This window comes from Alosa pseudoharengus, unplaced genomic scaffold (assembly GCF_046254945.1).
Source record: "Alosa pseudoharengus isolate Yale_2024_CS ecotype anadromous, Long Island Sound unplaced genomic scaffold, YU_APseudo_1.1 YU_APseudo_1.1_scf_8, whole genome shotgun sequence".
In the NCBI taxonomy this organism is placed as follows: domain Eukaryota; kingdom Metazoa; phylum Chordata; class Actinopteri; order Clupeiformes; family Clupeidae; genus Alosa; species Alosa pseudoharengus.
In genome coordinates, this window is record NW_027468870.1 from 28,396,395 (window position 1) to 28,414,376 (window position 17,982).

General features: G+C 47.2%; 1 protein-coding gene across 1 annotated transcript in view; it reads right to left on the reverse strand.

Annotated features, from left to right (window-relative positions):
• Positions 1-894: 894 nt before the first annotated feature.
• The window catches only part of robo3 (roundabout, axon guidance receptor, homolog 3 (Drosophila)), a 68,190-nt gene continuing 51,102 nt past the window's right edge, over positions 895-17,982 (reverse strand). Inside the window, exons 11-26 of the mRNA XM_076274075.1 lie at positions 17,010-17,176; positions 16,297-16,418; positions 14,120-14,342; positions 13,454-13,578; positions 12,131-12,308; positions 11,561-11,779; positions 10,703-10,742; positions 10,409-10,548; positions 9,753-10,028; positions 9,389-9,539; positions 7,003-7,233; positions 5,786-5,970; positions 4,944-5,057; positions 4,379-4,555; positions 3,757-3,899; positions 895-1,623 (exon numbers count right to left, since the gene is read on the reverse strand). Of these exons, the coding sequence (XP_076130190.1) occupies positions 1,612-1,623; positions 3,757-3,899; positions 4,379-4,555; positions 4,944-5,057; positions 5,786-5,970; positions 7,003-7,233; positions 9,389-9,539; positions 9,753-10,028; positions 10,409-10,548; positions 10,703-10,742; positions 11,561-11,779; positions 12,131-12,308; positions 13,454-13,578; positions 14,120-14,342; positions 16,297-16,418; positions 17,010-17,176 (2,503 nt within the window). The 3' untranslated portion in view covers positions 895-1,611. The remainder of the gene's footprint in view (positions 1,624-3,756; positions 3,900-4,378; positions 4,556-4,943; positions 5,058-5,785; positions 5,971-7,002; positions 7,234-9,388; positions 9,540-9,752; positions 10,029-10,408; positions 10,549-10,702; positions 10,743-11,560; positions 11,780-12,130; positions 12,309-13,453; positions 13,579-14,119; positions 14,343-16,296; positions 16,419-17,009; positions 17,177-17,982) is intronic.

A 17,982-nucleotide genomic window follows, 5' to 3' on the forward strand; every position in this document is an offset into this window, starting at 1 on the left:
CAAATGTACATTGTGCATACATTAAAACGAACAATAAAGTCAAAAGGCATCCATCTCCAGGCGAAGTAATTAACATGGAAATTGGAGAAGGTTATTCTGGAGGCAGCCTTCAACCCTGCGGCCCAGATGGGAGTGTCCTTGGTGACACCGGTCTAATAAATGGGCAGATGATTTATGGGGAGATGGGGCCCCTTTAAAGGCTGTAAAGGGGGGATGTAAGGTATCCATTATGCCCCAAAAAGGTCAAATCTCAGCCGATCTCTCCCCTCTGGAGTGGAAGCCAATACAGCTTACAGGGTTGGACGCATCCCCAAAAAAAGAGTCTCTAGGGATGTTCTAGAAAGAAAGAAAGTTAGAGAGAGAGTCAGAGAAGACAGATGAATGGTCAGACAGAAAGACCGTCTGAATTCGGGTGTGACTACTTTTTGATTTGGAGTGACAGGTTGAACGTGCACTGCCATTCCTACAGAGGTCGGGGTGAAATCCCCTCCACTGTAAGCGCTGTGAACAGAGTGCTTCCCCTAAGTCGCGTTGATGGAAGCCATGCCTCAGGTTGCATTTTTTTCTTTCCCCTCCAACTGCTTTTAGCAATCTAGCAAAACTCTTGCAGAGGCAATTTCATGCTCCTCAGAGCAGGCCTACCCAGGTGGAATCTGCTGTGAACTGGGAAAGGCAGCCTGTTTCACTTTGAAAGCTAGTCCCTAAAAAAATACAGCTGCAAAACAACCCCACCCCAAATCCTTCTTTCACACCAACCGGGTATTTATACGAATGCTGTCAAAATTGCCACAAGCAAACACAAGGCAAAATAATGTATAGCTCAACAAATGTATTTTTATTGTATTTTACAAAACAACAAGACTACCAAAAAGTTAGTCAAAAGAACAGATCGTTTTGCTTTTCTTTGAACTGAATACATTTTGTTTGTTTGTTTTTTTTTATTTTTGCACACTGTCTCCGAAACATTAAATAAAAAAGGGATGGATACAATCATTTACAACAGCAGTCGAATAGCAGGCTCTCTTAGTGAAAAGAAAGGACTCTATTGGTCAGACCATGACGACGGGAAGCCAAGAAACGGAGGGTCGCTGGCGGAAGCAGCCTGAAGCGGAGGCCTGTGAAGTGTCTGTCTGTCTGTCCACGGGGCTGGCCGACACACACACACACACACTCACACACACACATTGTGCTTTGTATTCTTCTTATTTTTGTTGCTCTCCAACACAACAAAGAGTGCAATATTGTTTATGTTCATGTCAAAGTTATATGATTTCTACTGAACAAAAGAAGAAAATAATGGTTGGCACATTCAGACACTGACCTTGCTTGTTATACTGGACGCCTTTTTTTATTATAAATACAATATATCTTTTCCTCTTCAGCTGCTGCAGAAGTCCATGTAGAAACCTTACAGAGATGGCTATTTACATATGAAAATGGAGGAGCCAAATGCTCCCGCGACGTTATAAATAACAATAACATAACATAATAACATCAAAATCATAATTCAGAAGTCCATGATTCATTTCTGGTGAGGCAGACAGTGATTCTGTACAATCTTGCTTCCTCTCCACAGCTTCGCCTCCTCTTGTTTTCGTTCCTAGTGTCCACTTATCTCATCTCCTATAAATCGAAAGAGAAAAGACAATGAGACACTCGGCCTTGAAAGGCACAGAGGACAGGGCTTCTCTCTTCAAAGGCACAGAGGACAGGGCTTCTCTCTTCGAGTGGTGTTTGCCAGAGATGTCATTTTCAATTTAGGTGCTTTAAATGGGCTTTAACAAGGCAAACCGAGACAAAAAAAACAACACCCAGAGCCCTGTGACACCAAGGATAGTTAACAGAGTGTATGCTATGAATATAAGCCGATACTACTACTGTGTGTGCTTTGCGAGAGAACAAGGGGTCGTGTGACTGTTTCAGAGGCTCGGAGGCTGACGCTTCATTCAGCATTTATGGGGGTTGTGGGTCATAAAGTCTCGGAGCAATAAAAGTGATAAAACAATAAGGGGCGAACCCTATCCTGTGGTGGGGCTGGGGTGAAGGGGGGGTGTCTCTGTTCCCCCCTCTCTCTCTCTCTCTCTCTCTCTCTCTCTCTCTCTTAATCAGGGGATCTTTTCAGGCTTGGCATCCGACTGGAAAGATAACGTTAACCGCCAAGGCAGGTTGGGGGAGTGGGGGGTTGGGGGGTGGGGGGGGCGTTGGGTAGGTAACCTGAGAGTTGCCCCAAAACGAACACTGCCCTCTTTTGTGTGGCTAACCTTTCATGTTTTCATCAGAGAGACAGACAGTGAGAGAGAGAGAGAGAGAGAGAAAGAGAAGGGGAAGGAGATAGAGAGAGTTCTGAAGGCCAGACACTTTCTTCATCCAGACAGCATGGTTAAGTCACTCACTTCTCCCATGATTGTCCGGCTGCCTTTGCTCAGTAGAGGGTAAATGAAACAGGTTGGGTTTCCGTGGCCAGCCTCCTGATCTAATTCATCTGTGAACTCCTGCCTGGAACGCTCGCCGTCCCCAGCCTCGCCCAACATGTTAATCACGCGGCACACATTAAAGCCAGCAGTTAATTGACTTTTGTGTTGGCGTGCAAACTCACCGGGAGAAATTATAAAATACACAAACCCACCAGGGAGCACGCTCTGGAAAATTATAAATAACAGCGACTTGCAAAGACATTTATGGCTTTCAATCGAAGTCTGACTTATTTATTGCCCTGTTTTTCCCTCTCTTTCTTTCTCTCTCTCTCTCTCTCTCTCTCTCTCTCTCTCTCTCTCTCTCCCTCTCTCTCTGAGCAGACCAGAATGGAAACGAATGAAACTGGGAATTGGTCCGACAACTAAGATACCTCTTTATCCTCCCACAAGCTTAGAAAAAGCATGACTTCTAGAATTGGCCACTTACCCCTGCACAGGCAAACCCTCTTGATGATAAAAAAAACAACAACATAAAAAAACACAGTAGTGGAGCTTTGGGGCTTTGCAGTCATGACACACACTGGCGATCGTGTGCTTAAAGAGACTAGGGACCCTACCAAGGCAAGCCTGAGGGAGAGAGAGAAGCCGACTCCCACGGGACTGAGGGGGAGGCTGAGTGCTGGGCTCTGTGTCTCCGTCGGATGTTAGGACTCGGATTAGTGGCGACTGTACAGCAGTGTTTACTGGGGGACAACGGCAAAACTACACAAGTATAACGCAAACTCAGTCAGGGCTGGACATTAGTGACCATGTCACTGAGTTGACATTTACTCCCATAGTGGACATTATGATTTAGCAACACGGACAAACAAATGTTCTCTGAAAGAGTGCTCCCGTTTCTCATATAGTGACCAAATCAGCGCCCACTGCAGCGTATTTCACAAAGCAGGATGATTGATGTACCAAGATTACAGAGGGGAAGTGTGCATTTATGTCCATTTACGCATTTGGGTGGCTTTCAGTAATCTGGCAAGCTGCCTCAGAAATCAAGCTTTGTGCAACACCCCCCTCAGCTCACTAAGAAGATGGGCTCAGAAAAGGCATGGACATTACATTGGACATGATCAAGACTGGGCGCTGTGGTGAGCATGATAAAAACCTGACCTGACAGTGGCCATGACAGAAACTGCTCTTGACAGAAGGGAACGATCAGAGGCGAACTCTAAATATGACCATGACTGAATGTGACAGAGGAGCGCTGTAATGGCCTGATACGGCAGCAGCCTGGCATGGCGATGGTGATGCCATCCTGGTGCCCCAGGTTGTAGTGTGCGGCGGGTACCTCGCCGCGCTGCTTGGCCCCGCTGTGGCCTCGGGAGCCCGTGGAGCCTCGCGACGAGGAGCTGCCCGTCGTGGAGCAGTTGCTGGACATCTGGCCTCGGGCAAGGTGGAGGTTTGGCTTGGTGTAGGGAACCATGTCTTCGTCTGTGATGGGAGAAAATGTAAGGCTTGAGTCAGACATTGTTGTACAATAACATCTCCACAGAAAGGTCCACAAATATCAGCTATCGCTAGAGTGGATTTCGCTCAGATCTGATATGGACAACTATGAAGCTGTATTTCAGCATGGCTAATGCTGCCTTCAAATGGACCTAATGAGCTTGTAATTACGACACGGGAAGTGGTCCATACACCGCATGAACTTGGAACCCTCAGAGTATGGTCACTGAAGTCGTAAATACAACGGGGGGGGGGGGGGGGGGGGGGGGGATTCATACAGACTCTTTTCATGAACATGGCAAACATTTGAAGGCACTGAACACTCCCTCATCAGGGCCATGCAAGTGATAGATGTAATGGAAAGAAGTATAAAAGTTGGCTCTGTATTGTCTGTCTGGATCTGACAGTGAGAGTCTGCACTCGTGACTGTGTGTACGGAAGTCTCTGAGATCTTAGGCCCTCACCTTCTTTGCGTCGCTGTCCTGAGCTTTTCCTGTTGGGGGCGCAGTGGTCTCTCCTCTCCATGGAGCTGCAGACGGAGCTGCCGTCTCTGTCCAGAGACGTGTGTCCGTACTCCAGCGTACCTGACGGGGTGACCAGGAGTTCGTCCACGGGAGGGGGCTCGGGGGGAGGGGGCAGGTCTGCAGGAAAGGGGAGGCCATGTTAACTCAGCACACACAGAGAAGGTAAACGAACAAACAACATACATCAAACAAATTAACATTCACACACACACACACACACACACACACACACACACACACACACACACACACACACACACACACACACACACACACACACACACACACACACACACACACACACACACACACACACACCAATGTGGGGTCAGCCATAGTCTTTAAGACACAAGGTTAAGGTTAATTCAACACAAACAACACACTCACATCCACAGCAAACAGACAGCAAAAAAGCAATAAAAAACGCTATAAAACCGCTGTCCCACATCCACATTGCAATGTCATTGCAACATGGACAAATGAAGGCTGTTTCTCTGAGCCTCACCTCCTTGCATCACATCTCTCCTGTACTGGCCACTCTTGGAGGTTTTCTTCTTAACGCGTGACTTGGGTCCGGCGGGTGACTGGGAGTTGTCCAAAGGAGAGGCTCGTGTTCTGCCTGTGGACATTACAGGAAGAAAAGAAGCTGTTGGTGGACATCATTTTGAACACTCCTACAGCTGCCCCTTCACTGTGAAGCACTGTGAGTACTTAGGAAAGCACTATACTGTAAATGGAATGTGTTGTTGTTATTTATGTTGTATTTTGACAGTGTACATCTTATTGGGCCCTCCCTCAGACAAAACACCATATGACAGATACCATATACTGTCATGAGATATCATGACGGCCGGTGATGTGACATGTTAGCTTTATGAGTGTCATGACAGCTCTGAGAATCGAAGATGACATTCCAGCTTATGCCCCCATGGTCTCCAGATCCCTATGCCTACACTCTCATTGTGGAGCCGTGGCAACATGTTAAAGCTCCCAGTAGGGAGAGTACTGAAACTATTACAGAATTTCACAATTTATATCATGAGTAAGTAATGACAAATCCTGTAATGTATGAATTATTGAAAAAGGTGTATGGGGAATTTTACTGTATTCAAGAGGCTGAAACATATTGTTTATGAATTTGAAGTGGGGATTATATAGATTGTGAATAATGAGGTGAGGTGAGGAACTGTATGGAGGGGGCTGGAGCCTGATGAGTTGTAGTTGAACATTTTAGCATGTGTGTTGGACAGTGAAATATTCAAATGAGTGTAAATACATAGGAGGTACGAGGGAGGTATGCTAATGTATAGAGCTGAGATGAAGTGATTTGGGGGGGGGAGGTCAGACCTGGCGTAGTAGCACTGATGTTCTCGGCGCTGAGCGTTGCCCCCTGGCTGAGGTCACGGCGGTGTGCTGAGCGCTGTGGCATGCTCCCCTCTGGTCCCTCCTGATTGGCTGACAGGTTGGGGTTGGACTGCGTCAGGGGCGGGCTAGGGGCACGAGGGATAGGCACGGGTCCACAAGGCATCCGCCTGCACATATAAGGATACAATCACACCATTATATAGTCATGCTCTAAAAGTTTGTTTTTTTTCTAATGAAAATTTCATTAGTGTATCACAACATCAATATATTCCCTTTGTTGTGATGGCAATGTGCTCATACATGCACAGTTTCTCTAATTAATTGATATCACTGCTGGTTTCAATTTACTTTGATTTACTTTGCTGCACTTTGTCGTAGACAAAGGTGAAAAGTTGAAGTCTTCCCAGGAGAAAGAAAACAAATTAAGCATTCAGACGTAGCCAAGAAAAAACAATGCCAGAGACTTCTTCTCTCTGAGCCCTTAGACATAAAGTCTAAATCTACTCTGGCCCGAAGCAAAGCCATGTCAGGTTAAGGAAGATAACATCCTTCAGGGCAGTCCTCAGTATTAAATGACAGCCAGTTCACCTTTAAACAAAGCCAACTCTAATAAGTGCAAACCAGGACCTTAAAACTAAATGCTGTGAGTTCACACTCATTTCTCTATGCGTTTTTATCAATATGCCTTCTATCTATCAAAACAAAAATGCAATATGACCTCAAGCGTTTTGTAAATATGCCTCAAAAACATCTGCAATTAAAATAAAATTCAATAAAAGTTGCATATCACCCCCAGCTTGTTTATAAAATATGGTTCAAAGTCTCCAAAAGTAAATAACAAATCAAAAGTAAGTCAAACAAAACTCAAAACTCATGATGCACTTTTATGACTATACTCTCTCTTCTTAAACTTCCTTTGGGAGGCTCAGTTGGCTCTGGTAGAATTCATTTGACTGTGTCTGATCCTAGTGTATCCACTAAGGATGCTCTGCCTGGCCCTGGTGATTGCTTTTTTTTATGATCAACTTTTTATTGATTTTCAAACACATGGTGTTGGGAGGCGAGTAGAGGCAAGAACTTAGTTACAAACCGATAATTTCTATAACTGATGCTGTAAGTAAAATGTCCAGTTTACTTATCCGGGTATAGAGGAGCATGGCAGCCTATAGAAATCCCTGGAGACTGGGTTTGGCTCGTACCGTGTCTGGGGGGGTGCGTCCAGGTGGTGCAGCCGGGGGATGTCATGGCCCATCCGGCCCTCGTCCCGGGGGGAGGGCGTGAGCGTGGCCGTGGACTGGTGGCTGTAGGAGGTGGTTGGGGACGAGGCGTCCGCCCGTGGGGGTGGACAGGGACCAGGGTCGTCCACCTCCGTCCCGTCCATGAGGTAGGTCCTCTCGGGAAGCGGCGGACACCATTCTTCCTCATCGGAGCTGGAGGAAAATGAAACAAAACAGAAAGAACGACGGTCACACAACATTAAACAACACTAACAATAAAAACTCATTTTTCATGTGCTGTGGTGTAAATAAAAATAAAAAAACACTCCGCCCTTAACTCTTATTTTTAAGTGTAAACAGAAACAACACTCTTCCTCTTCATGCTTCATTTTGTTCTTTCATTCCTTTCATTTTTTCCCCCTCTCGGTTGATCTGGCTCGCGTCTGATGTTGTTTTGCAGAGAGCTGCAGAAAGAAAGTTTGCAGCGCGCCGCCGAGTACAACTCAAATTTGTGTGACACGTTTATGAGGCATAGCGCTGGCTGAATGTGTGTCCCCGGCTCACACTAAATAAGTAGATCAATCATGGGAAGCACAGGGACGATGATTTGGCCTCGCGCTAATAAAGTCGATGGCGCTGCTGCTGTGCGGCTTGGTGGCATATCGATTTCCACGGTGCTGCAGTCAAATTACCCAACGTGCCCTCGAGGCCCCAGAAATCTGCGGCTTCGAGCGCTGCCCTCATAATACCACGTCAGAGTGAAAGGTTCAAGGAATGATATTCGGTTCCAGTCCTCGAACAAAGAAAAAAAAAAAAAAAAAAAGTAATCCAGCCAGACATACCGCTGAAGTGCATTTTAATTCAATTTAAGGAGTCATGGGCTCAGCCACCTCTTGATAGACTGTTAGTATCTGTGTGATTGTATAAGAGGAGAACGTAGATACACAGACACACACAGAAGGCATAATGTAATCATTTGAACCAAGAGGCTGGGGGGAGCCAACGGGGTGCTTGACAAAGGTCAACGGTGTTATCGGGGGTTCATCAGCTGAATCTGTAGAGCAGCGCAGCACTGTGGGCTCCTGCTGGAGATGAAGCTGAAGGAGAGAGGGGCAGCGTGGGAGAGACGCGGAGAATAATGACTTGGCTTTTGCTCCGAGGAGGAAACTCGAGAGGGGCCCATAGCTGACATGGGGCTAATGTTATTATGCAGGGGCGCTCCAGTGTGTGTGTGTGTGTGTGTGTGTGTGTGTGTGTGTGTGTGTCAGTAGGGGAGAAAAAGAGAGAGTGAGAGGCTGTGTCTCAGTAGCTTGGGGTCCAGCTTTTCTCAGTGGTGTAATCAGTGTTGTCAGGCCCGGTCGGAGGTACCCGCCACACAGTCCAGCTACACTTAAACCGCCCACCCCCCCCCCAAATCAACCACTCAGGTGAAGTGGCAGCGCGGAGCGATAACTACTCTGTCTCTCTGTCTCACCCCACACACAAAGCACACATGCACAGGCACACACATAGACACATAGAGACATAGAGACACACACACACACACACACACAAAAACATGCACACAGTAGTATAACCCTCTCTGCACATGCATGCACACACACACACACACACACACACACACACACAAACACACCACACCATACCCAAAAGATATGCACACAGTAGTATACCCCTCTCTGCACACACACACACACACACACACACACACACACACACAAAATCAGACCAACACTGGTCACTTTATGTAACCACTGGTGCCTGTCTAATGTGTTCTGTGCAGGTCCAGCTAGCGCGTCAGGAATATGAGACCACGGAAAGGCTCGGAGCACAGAGGGGCCAGTCACGGCGCGTAGCGGGGTTACAGACAGCACTATAGAGCTGTCCAGACATCGCGGCTACACATGGCTAACTTTGTTAGCCTCCACAGGACCCCATCAGACAAGAGTGACAGGCGAGGACAGACAGGCGGGGAGAGAGACAGAGACAGAGAGAGAGAGAGAGAGAGAGAGAGGAGAGAGAGAGAGAGAGAGGAGAGAGAGAGAGAGCTGCAGGATCTAACAAAAAGCCCAGAAAGTGTCTGGTATTGTGGGTTGGAAGAACGAAAGCTCAGAGAAAAAACTGCCTGCAGACTTGCGGTGTGGCAGACAGCTGCAGGAACTGAGCAACACAAAAGGCCCTAAAGTCTTGCTGCTTGGTGTAGAGTGCCGCAGGAACTGAGGTAAAGAAAAAGGCCCTCAGACTGGCTGTATGCATACAGACCTGCAGGGACTGAAAAGCTGTAAGGGATGCTGGAACTATCTATCTGGTGGCGAGGCCGAGATCATGCGCTCATGTGTTTTAGTGTCCAGAGTGAGGGAGCTCCTACCCCAGGTCCTGGAGGTCGTTGTCGGGCTCCAGCTCGTCGGCGTACGGCTCCAGCTCATCCGTGGCGGGTGGAGGAGGCAGCGCCTCCATCCAGTTCAGAGACGGAGTCTTCACCGCTTTACCCATCGACTTCTGCTTGCTGTGCTTGGGGGCTGTAGACAAAAATGAACAAAAATCAATTTTCTGTTTGAGCAGAGAAAAACAGAGAACAGTAAAATCTATCATGCAGATAACTCTATTTGTCTAGTCTATCTAATAATTTGTATGGTATGTCATTATTATTATTTGTATATTTGTATGCTTTGCTGTTGTTATTGTTGTTGTTGTCAACAGTAATGACAGCAATACTACGTGTATGTGCGTACCGTTGTCTGTCTTGGTGCGGTCAGGCTGGGCGTACTGGGCACCTGAGGTGCTGGGCTGGGTCATCCAGTGGCCTTCGTCCTGTTCGGGGCTGGCAGGGCCCTGCGAGGAGAAAGGCATGATGGGAGTGCTGGCGTAGGGCGTGGCGTGCTGGGAGTAGGGGGCGGAGAAGCTGCGCAGGTCCTCGCTGGTGGGGTCGATGGTGCTGTAGATAGGGCCCTCGTTGGAGCTCGTGCTGTACTTCTCCGTCTGGCTCAGGTAGTTGGAGATGCCCACCTCTGAGGGACACAGAGAGTTTACACTGTTAGAGAAGAAAAAATCTATATCCATGCATCGATCCATTCATCCATCCATCCATCCATCCATCCATCCATTCATTCATCCATTCATCCACCCATCCAACAGGCATTCATGGATTCATATATATGTCTGTCAGTCTGTCAACCAATCAGTTGATCAGTGGATGGATCTTTCTATCCATGTAGACATATACAGTACACAACCACATAACCACATAAAATACAAAACCAAAAAGAAACAGCACATAGTGTTGTTTTTTAAAGAAAGCTAAACATGGCAGATCTGTGTGTGTGTGTGTGTGTGTGTGTGTGTGTGTGTGTGTGTGTGTGTGTGTGTGTGTGTGTGAACAGCGGCTCACCATTGTAGTATCTTTCTGCCGAGTCGTGTTTGGAGGTGCAGCAGTTGACGGACTCCTTGCCGCTGTGCATGAGGTTGGTGGTGGGCCAGGAGTCGGCCAGCCAGGGGTAGTTCCCCATGCCGCTCCCCAACACACCAGGCCTGGACACACGGAGAGAGGCACATTACACGTCAAGATGGAGCGACTCTCTGTCATATCACTAACACTGTCTCATGATCGCCCTCAAGGACAGAGAGAGAGAGAGAGAGAGAGAGCAAGTATGAGGAGCGCTACAATATCAAGAGTGATTCTTACCTCCCACTGACACCTGAGCCCTCTCCATGGGGGAAGCCAACTGCAGGAAAGATGAAGTCAGATTTTAGCTAAGAGTACGAACAACAACGTGCACAAATTCACTATGTATACCGCTAAGACTGATTTAGATTTACTCATGTTTACTCAAACAATGGCTACCTCTCTTTGATAAATAAAGCGTATAATTTTGCAAAAATAAAATAATTGAAACATAGGTAGGAAATAGAAGGCAGTAAAGCTGAAAAAAGTGAAATAGCATTGTAGTAGTGTGAGGTAGTGTATGAGTTAGCGTGTGAGTTGGAGTGGTAGTGCTACATTATGAGTTAGCGTGTGAGTGTGTGTGTGTACCTGCGGGGGTGTAGGTGAACAAGGTAGTAGTGTGAGGTAGTGTATGAGTTAGCGTGTGAGTGTGTGTGTGTACCTGCGGGGTGTAGGTGAACAAGGTAGTAGTGTGAGGTAGTGTATGAGTTAGCGTGTGAGTGTGTGTGTGTACCTGCGGGGGTATAGGCGAACAAGGTAGTAGTGTGAGGTAGTGTATGAGTTAACGTGTGAGTGTGTGTGTGTACCTGCGGGGGTATAGGCGAACAAGGTAGTAGTGTGAGGTAGAGTATGAGTTAGCGTGTGAGTGTGTGTGTGTACCTGCGGGGGTATAGGCGAACAAGGTAGTAGTGTGAGGTAGTGTATGAGTTAGCGTGTGAGTGTGTGTGTGTACCTGCGGGGGTATAGGCGAACAAGGTTGTAGTGTGAGGTAGTGTATGAGTTAGCGTGTGAGTGTGTGTGTGTACCTGCGGGGGTGTAGGCGAACAAGGTAGTAGTGTGAGGTAGTGTATGAGTTAGCGTGTGAGTGTGTGTGTGTACCTGCGGGGGTGTAGGCGAACGAGGCGGCATAGTGGCTCAGCTCCTTCCTCTTCTTGCGGCGGCAGTAGATCCACACACTGAAGCCCATGAGGATTACCCAGCATGCCCCGCCGATGCCCGCGATGAAGGCCGGCTGCTTGACCACGTCGGTGATCTGCTCTGCCAAGCTCACGTTCTCGTCGCCCCCACTGGGCACTACTGGAGGCTCCGCTGGATGTTCTGAGGAGAGAGAAAAGTTCTATCTATTAACACCATTAAGATCCACACACAGATGTTGATTTAAATTAGGTAAAGAACTGAGGAACTGAGCAAAATCAGTCAGCTGATTACTTAAAAGGCATACTCAAACAAAAAGCTCTCAAAAACAGATGTCATGTTTTATATGTGTCTTTTTATTAGTCCAGGCATTTTGAAAATCAAGGAAAGAGTTTTGTATCCATCCTTTCGTACTTTCGTATTTTCATAATATCTGACAGGAGCATTAAACCAACCAAATAAATAAACACAGCTGTGCATTTGTTCCATCTTTCACAGGACTATAATCCACTGAGCTCCCCACTGGGTACTCACTGATGAAGATGGGCACAGGCTCGCTGCGGGTGCCCACGCCGGCACTGGTGACCGCTGCCACCTCCACCTGGTACCAGACGCCGGGCAGCAGCCCTTTCAGCACTGTGGAGAGGACACTCCCGTCCACCGTCTGGTTGATGTGGTACCGTGTCATAGTGTCATTGCCCAGGCACCAAATCTATGAAGAACACAACATAGGCTTGTATGTAGCGATGTATCTGTGTGGTATGCTATTAAAAGCAAACAAGACATCAGAGACTAAATTAACTTGCTGGTCAAGTCTCAGTGCTGAGGTGTAAAAAAATACATCAAAGACAAGCTACAGGTAAGGCTCTTTCCCCACAAACAGTTCCCATGTCTGTTCTGTGGGATTACATATACTGGATCCCTGCAGAGAGAGAATTACATGGCAGAGACCTCTGCTACTGAGAGTTCCAAAGTCTTTTTTTTTGGTGGAACTATTGACTTGATAGAGGGGAAAAGCCTCCTTGACTTCAATGTCCTCCTCTTTCACACACAAAGCTCTGTATGGCTTGGCTCTACTCAAGGAATAGAGTCCACCAAGAACTAGTGTCTGCCAAGAACGTCTTTGCACAAAGTACAGATGTTATTACTCCTTGTTATTCTTGTTATTCCAAGAGTGTCAGAAAGTACATTAGGAGGCCAGGCCTTTTGTTACCGAGCCCAAAGAAAATGTGCAGCCACTGTGAGTCCACTAACTGCTTCATTTGAGCCAGAACCTTTCACCATGTCAGGCCTGGATGCCTTCCAGGGCCCATCTGCTTTGTGTGTGTGTGTGTGTGTGTGTGTGTGTGTGTGTGTGTGTGTGTGTGTGTGTGTGTGTGTGTGTGTGTTTTGTCATTGACTATCTTTGTCTGTGTGTGTTTGTCATTCTCTGTCTCTCTCTCTGTGTGTGTGTGTGTGTGTGTGTGTGTGTGTATGTTTGTGTGTATGTGTGTGTGTGAGGCGGGGGGGTTGTGTGTGTGTGTGTGTGTGTGTGTGTGTGTGTGTGTGTGTGTGTGTGTGTGTGTGTGCGCGTGTGTGTGTGTGTGTGTGTGAGTGTGTGTGTGTGTGTGTGTGTGTGTGTGTGTGTGTGTGTGTGTGTGTGTGTGTGTGTGTTTGTGTGTGTGTGTGTGTGTGTGTGTGTGTGTGTTTGTGTGTGTGTGTGTGTGTGTGTGTGTGTGTGTGTGTGTGTGTGTGTGTGTGTGTGTGTGTGTGTTGTGTGTGTGTGTGTGTGTGTGTGTGTGTGTGTGTGTGTGTGTGTGTGTATGCGCGCGCATGCGTGTATGTGTGTGTGTGTGCTCTCCAGTGCAACTCTTTTACCTTGTACTCCTGGATGAGACCGTTGTGTGCATCAGCAGGAGGAGGCTGCCAGGACACGCTGATGCTGGAGCTGTTGCCAAGGTTAATCGTCAACACGGCAACAGCTTGAGGAGGGGCACTGGGCACTGCAAACCAGAAAGAGTCACGTCAGCACATGGACCAATGCAACCGTGATGCGAAGACAACGCAAAGGACAACTCAGCTGTAGCTCAGCTGGTGTAAATAAAATACAACAGCCAAATTGTGATGATCAGTGTGAATTCAGAAATGAGGGATCATCACGGCTGCTGTGCTGTAGGCCTACTTTCTTTACACCACACTCATGGAAAACACCCTTTGGGCCCTTGGGACATGTTACAATTAGATCCTATTACAGTAGTTCAATAACTGTGCTATATAAAAACCAGCAGCAAATGACAGCAGTAGCTCACTGTTGCCATATTGTATCAAGACACTATAAATGAGACTGACTAGAAAACAAGTATATGTTATTACATTTTTAAGAGATCATTTTAAGAGATCAAGCACATTAAGAGAAACTGAAGTGCAGATATGTGAAGAAAGTGCATAATAGAGAATGTGTCCATTATGTCCTCTGTCCATTCACACACTGACTGTGACCGCTCAGTGAAACCTCTGCCATGCCTCTCCGTGCGGAACCCTTACCCTCCTCGGGCGTGCGCACCAGCACCACGCGGCTGTCCATGCCCTGGAACTCGTTGAAGTAGGGCCGGACTTTGATCTCGTACTCTGTGCCCTTGAGCAGGTGGGTGAGGACGGCGCTGCGCTCCGGGGCCGCCTTCACGTCCTGCGTCTGCCACAGCACACCGCTGCCGCTGGGCCGGTACACCAGCCGGTAGCCCTGGATGTACTGGGACTGACGGTCCACCTGAGAGAGAGAGAGAGAGAGAGAGGGGGAGAGAGGGGGGCAGTGAGAAGGGCGGGAAGGGGGAGAAATAGAGAGCAGAGAGAGAGAGAGAGAGAGAGAGAGAGAGGGAGAGAGAGAGAAATCAAAGAGTCAAAAAGAGGAGAGACATAGAGACAGAAGGGGAGAGAAAGGGAGAGAGAGAGAGACAGCAGAGCAAGAAAGAGAGAGAGAGGCACACAGGCAATCAGTGCAGGGATTGCCAGGGTCCACCACTGACATGATTTAAAGGGAACCCACACAGCATATGACTGATCCAGACATAACTGATGACTGTAGACTGTGCAGTTCCTCTCAGCATTAAACTGCTCTCACTGATCCAGAGACTGCTACTGCCTAGTTCCACACATCATTAAACTGCTCTCACTGATCCAGAGACTGCTACTGCCTAGTTCCACACATCATTAAACGGCTCTGACTGTGGTAACACATCTGACACGGGGACTGCGTCTCTGACAGATAATCTGCTCTCCAGAAACTCGAGATCCAAATTGGACTTAGCTACTCAGACGTGTGACAACACCTGGCAGGAACTTTTTTTTTCTGTCTTCCAGTAACTAGGACTAGCCAGGCTGGTCTGTAAGTGTGTATGTATGTATGTATGTATATTGTGTTTTTACAGGCTGTGTGATGGAGTGTGTTAATGATGAAATGCTGGCGAGTTGGCAGGAAGTGCGTTGACTAACAGTTGGGCTACAGATTTAGAGCGCTTGGTGTGGTGTGGGAGAGTGACTCAGAGAGGACGGACCATCTGCCAGGCATCCAGCCGACGCGCTAATGAGCGCGGTGACAGGGGGCTCAGGGCTCGGGGGTGAGGATGGAGGTTCCGAGTTTGACTCATCGTTCACCAGATCTACGCGCTACGAGTGTGTGTGTGTGTGTGTGTGTGTCTGAGTGTGTTAGAGACTCACTCTATCTATTATTTTATATCCTGATATAAAAATATTTTTCTGAATGACTGATATTTATGACAGCACACTTTATGCAGATTAGCCTATAGCCTAGGCCTGCTATTTTTTATTACAACTCTACCTCTTTAATTCAGCTGTCTGGTTGAAGCCTGGAAATATTGTAAACAAAGTAGCATAGTTGGCTAGCTTAGCTGATCATAGTCTACTGATTGGACTGTTCAGTTTTCCCATGTGTGTTTAAGTTTCAAGGTAATACTTGTTCTCCTTGGGACAGGCCCTTTTGGGAAACGTTGGTATTGTGATTATCAGTCAACTTCAATGTAAGAGTTTTAAACAAATATGTGCAGCATGCTAATGATGCTAAGCGGATTTAATAGTAATTTCTATGCGTCCTTGCTTTCACGGTTTTGAATGTTTTATTTAAGTCGCGGGTGTTCATTGAGCAGGAGAGGGAGGGAGAGTGAGAGGGAGGGAGCGCGAGAGAGAGCGGGGCAAGGAGAGGGGGTTTACTTCTATACTGTTTGGTAAAGTTGCACACATTCTACAATGAAAGCAAGGAGAGGTATGAAATTATTATTTATTTATTTGTTTGTTTTTGGACAATGTAGGCTACCGATAAGTAAAGCGGGAGATGTGGGTTGCTTTTGCGGCCGCGTAAGATGCAAAGCACTGCGTGAAACACTAGAAAGGTGTGTCGCAATTCTGCCTTTTCACACCGCGACACAGTATTGTTGATATGAATGTCGCGATTTCGGTTTCGAATCGTATATCGTTACAGCCCTACTAAGCATTGTGTGTGTGTGTGTGTGTGTGTGTGCGTCTGTGTGTGCGTGCGTGTGTGTGTGTGCGTTTGTGTGTGTGTGTGCGCGCGCACGTGTGTGTGTATGTGTGTGTGCGTGTGTGTGTGTGTGTGTGTGTGTGTGTGTGTGTGCGCACATGTGTGTGTGTATGTGTGTGTGTATGTGTGTGTGTGTGTGTGTGTGTGTGTGTGTGTGTTAGAGACTCACCGTCCACCAGAGCTGCACACTGGAGGCGCTGAGGATCACAGGCTCCTGCAGGACCACAGCCACCTCGCCCAGCTCTCGCTGGACCTGCCTGTGGTCAACACCCTGGCCTGTGGGACTCAGATCTGAGAAAAATCACGCGAGAGAGAGAGGGAATAGTGAGAGATAGAGAGGTAGCAGAGAGAGAGAGGGTGTGAGGGGGAGAGAGAGTGAGGGAGGCGCCGAGAGAAAGAGTATCAGAGAGAGAGAAAGGTAGCAGACAGAGGGAGGGGAAGAGAGAGGAGAAGGTACAGAGAAAAAAAGAAGGAGGGGTTGCAGAGAAAAATGGAGGGAAGGGAGAGAGGGAGTAGGGACGGGGGAAGAGAGAATGAAGAGGGGGAGGAAGAGTGGGGGTGAGAGTGGGAGGGGGAGAAGGAGAAGAAAAATCATTCCTATGATTCATTCTTTATTCTTTTGCTACACAAAGGCTACACTGCACCTATGGCCACACATACATATATCATTTTAGCTTGGCTTGTCTTAGTTTTGCTATTCATAGGAAAACATCAACCAAATCTAAAGCCATATCTGATTATGAAAAACCGTTTCCAAACATATTTCAGAAACAGGCTGTCAAGCTAAGATTGTCTAGAGACTGTTTAGAGAGAAGATAAGACTTCTAGCTGTCTTCTAGCTGTCTTCTAGCTTGCAACCATCCAGTGCTCCCCGGTACACACCTTGGGTCCGCACGGGTTCCGAGATGGGGCTGGGGTCGCTGAGTCCATAGGCGTTGACCGCACGGACGATGAACAGGTAGACGGTGTTGGGGAAGAGTCCGCTGACCGTGTGCTTCTCCTGACGTACCAGGTCTGCCACCGTCTGCCACGTGCTGCCCGCCGATTGGCTGAGAACAAGAGGTGGAAGTAAGAACACAGGTGAGTATATGGAGAAGGAAACCCACAGGGCAGCCATTTTAAACTGACACCTGTCTTAACTCACATGAACTCACTACATATACAGTATGAATACTACAAACTCACTACATACTGGTATGTTTTTTAAAGGACATTTTTCTTTTTGACTGATTATGCATAATTCATTAATTCATTAATTAATTCATTAATTTATTCATTCATTTCAACACGTAAACTCATTTGTGAATACTTTGGCATTGAGTGTAAATGATATATGTCTAAATCTATATAATTCTATGTTCTATATGCTATTCTATATCCTTCCTGTCTTGATGGTGATGATGTGGCCAATAAAAGCGCCCCTGTAACCGTGATAAACACTCTGCAGTACTGACGGCTTGGTATGATTTAGTCAGTGTGGCTCTGCTATGGTCTGTTGGAGTCCAGACTCTAGGACACAGCCATGGGCTGACAGCTCTTTTCTTCTCCAATCCACTCAGTGGTGGAAGTTAAGGCATGACGTCAGGTTTGTTTTTATTTATTTATTTTTACCCGGGGTTTAAACACGGAGAAGACAGCTTATCTCCATATGATTTCATCTGAGGCTGCGTATGAGAATAAAAATCATCCCCCCCAACAACTCTGTGGGTCCTTCGTTATTTGAACGCGGTTTACTGTCATTCTTGTTTAGCCCGGTTGTCACATGCTTTGCATTATTTCTCTCTCTCTCTCTATTTCTCTCTCTTTCTTTCTTTCTTTTACTTTTTTTTGTTTTCATTTCTCCCCTGGTGGCGAA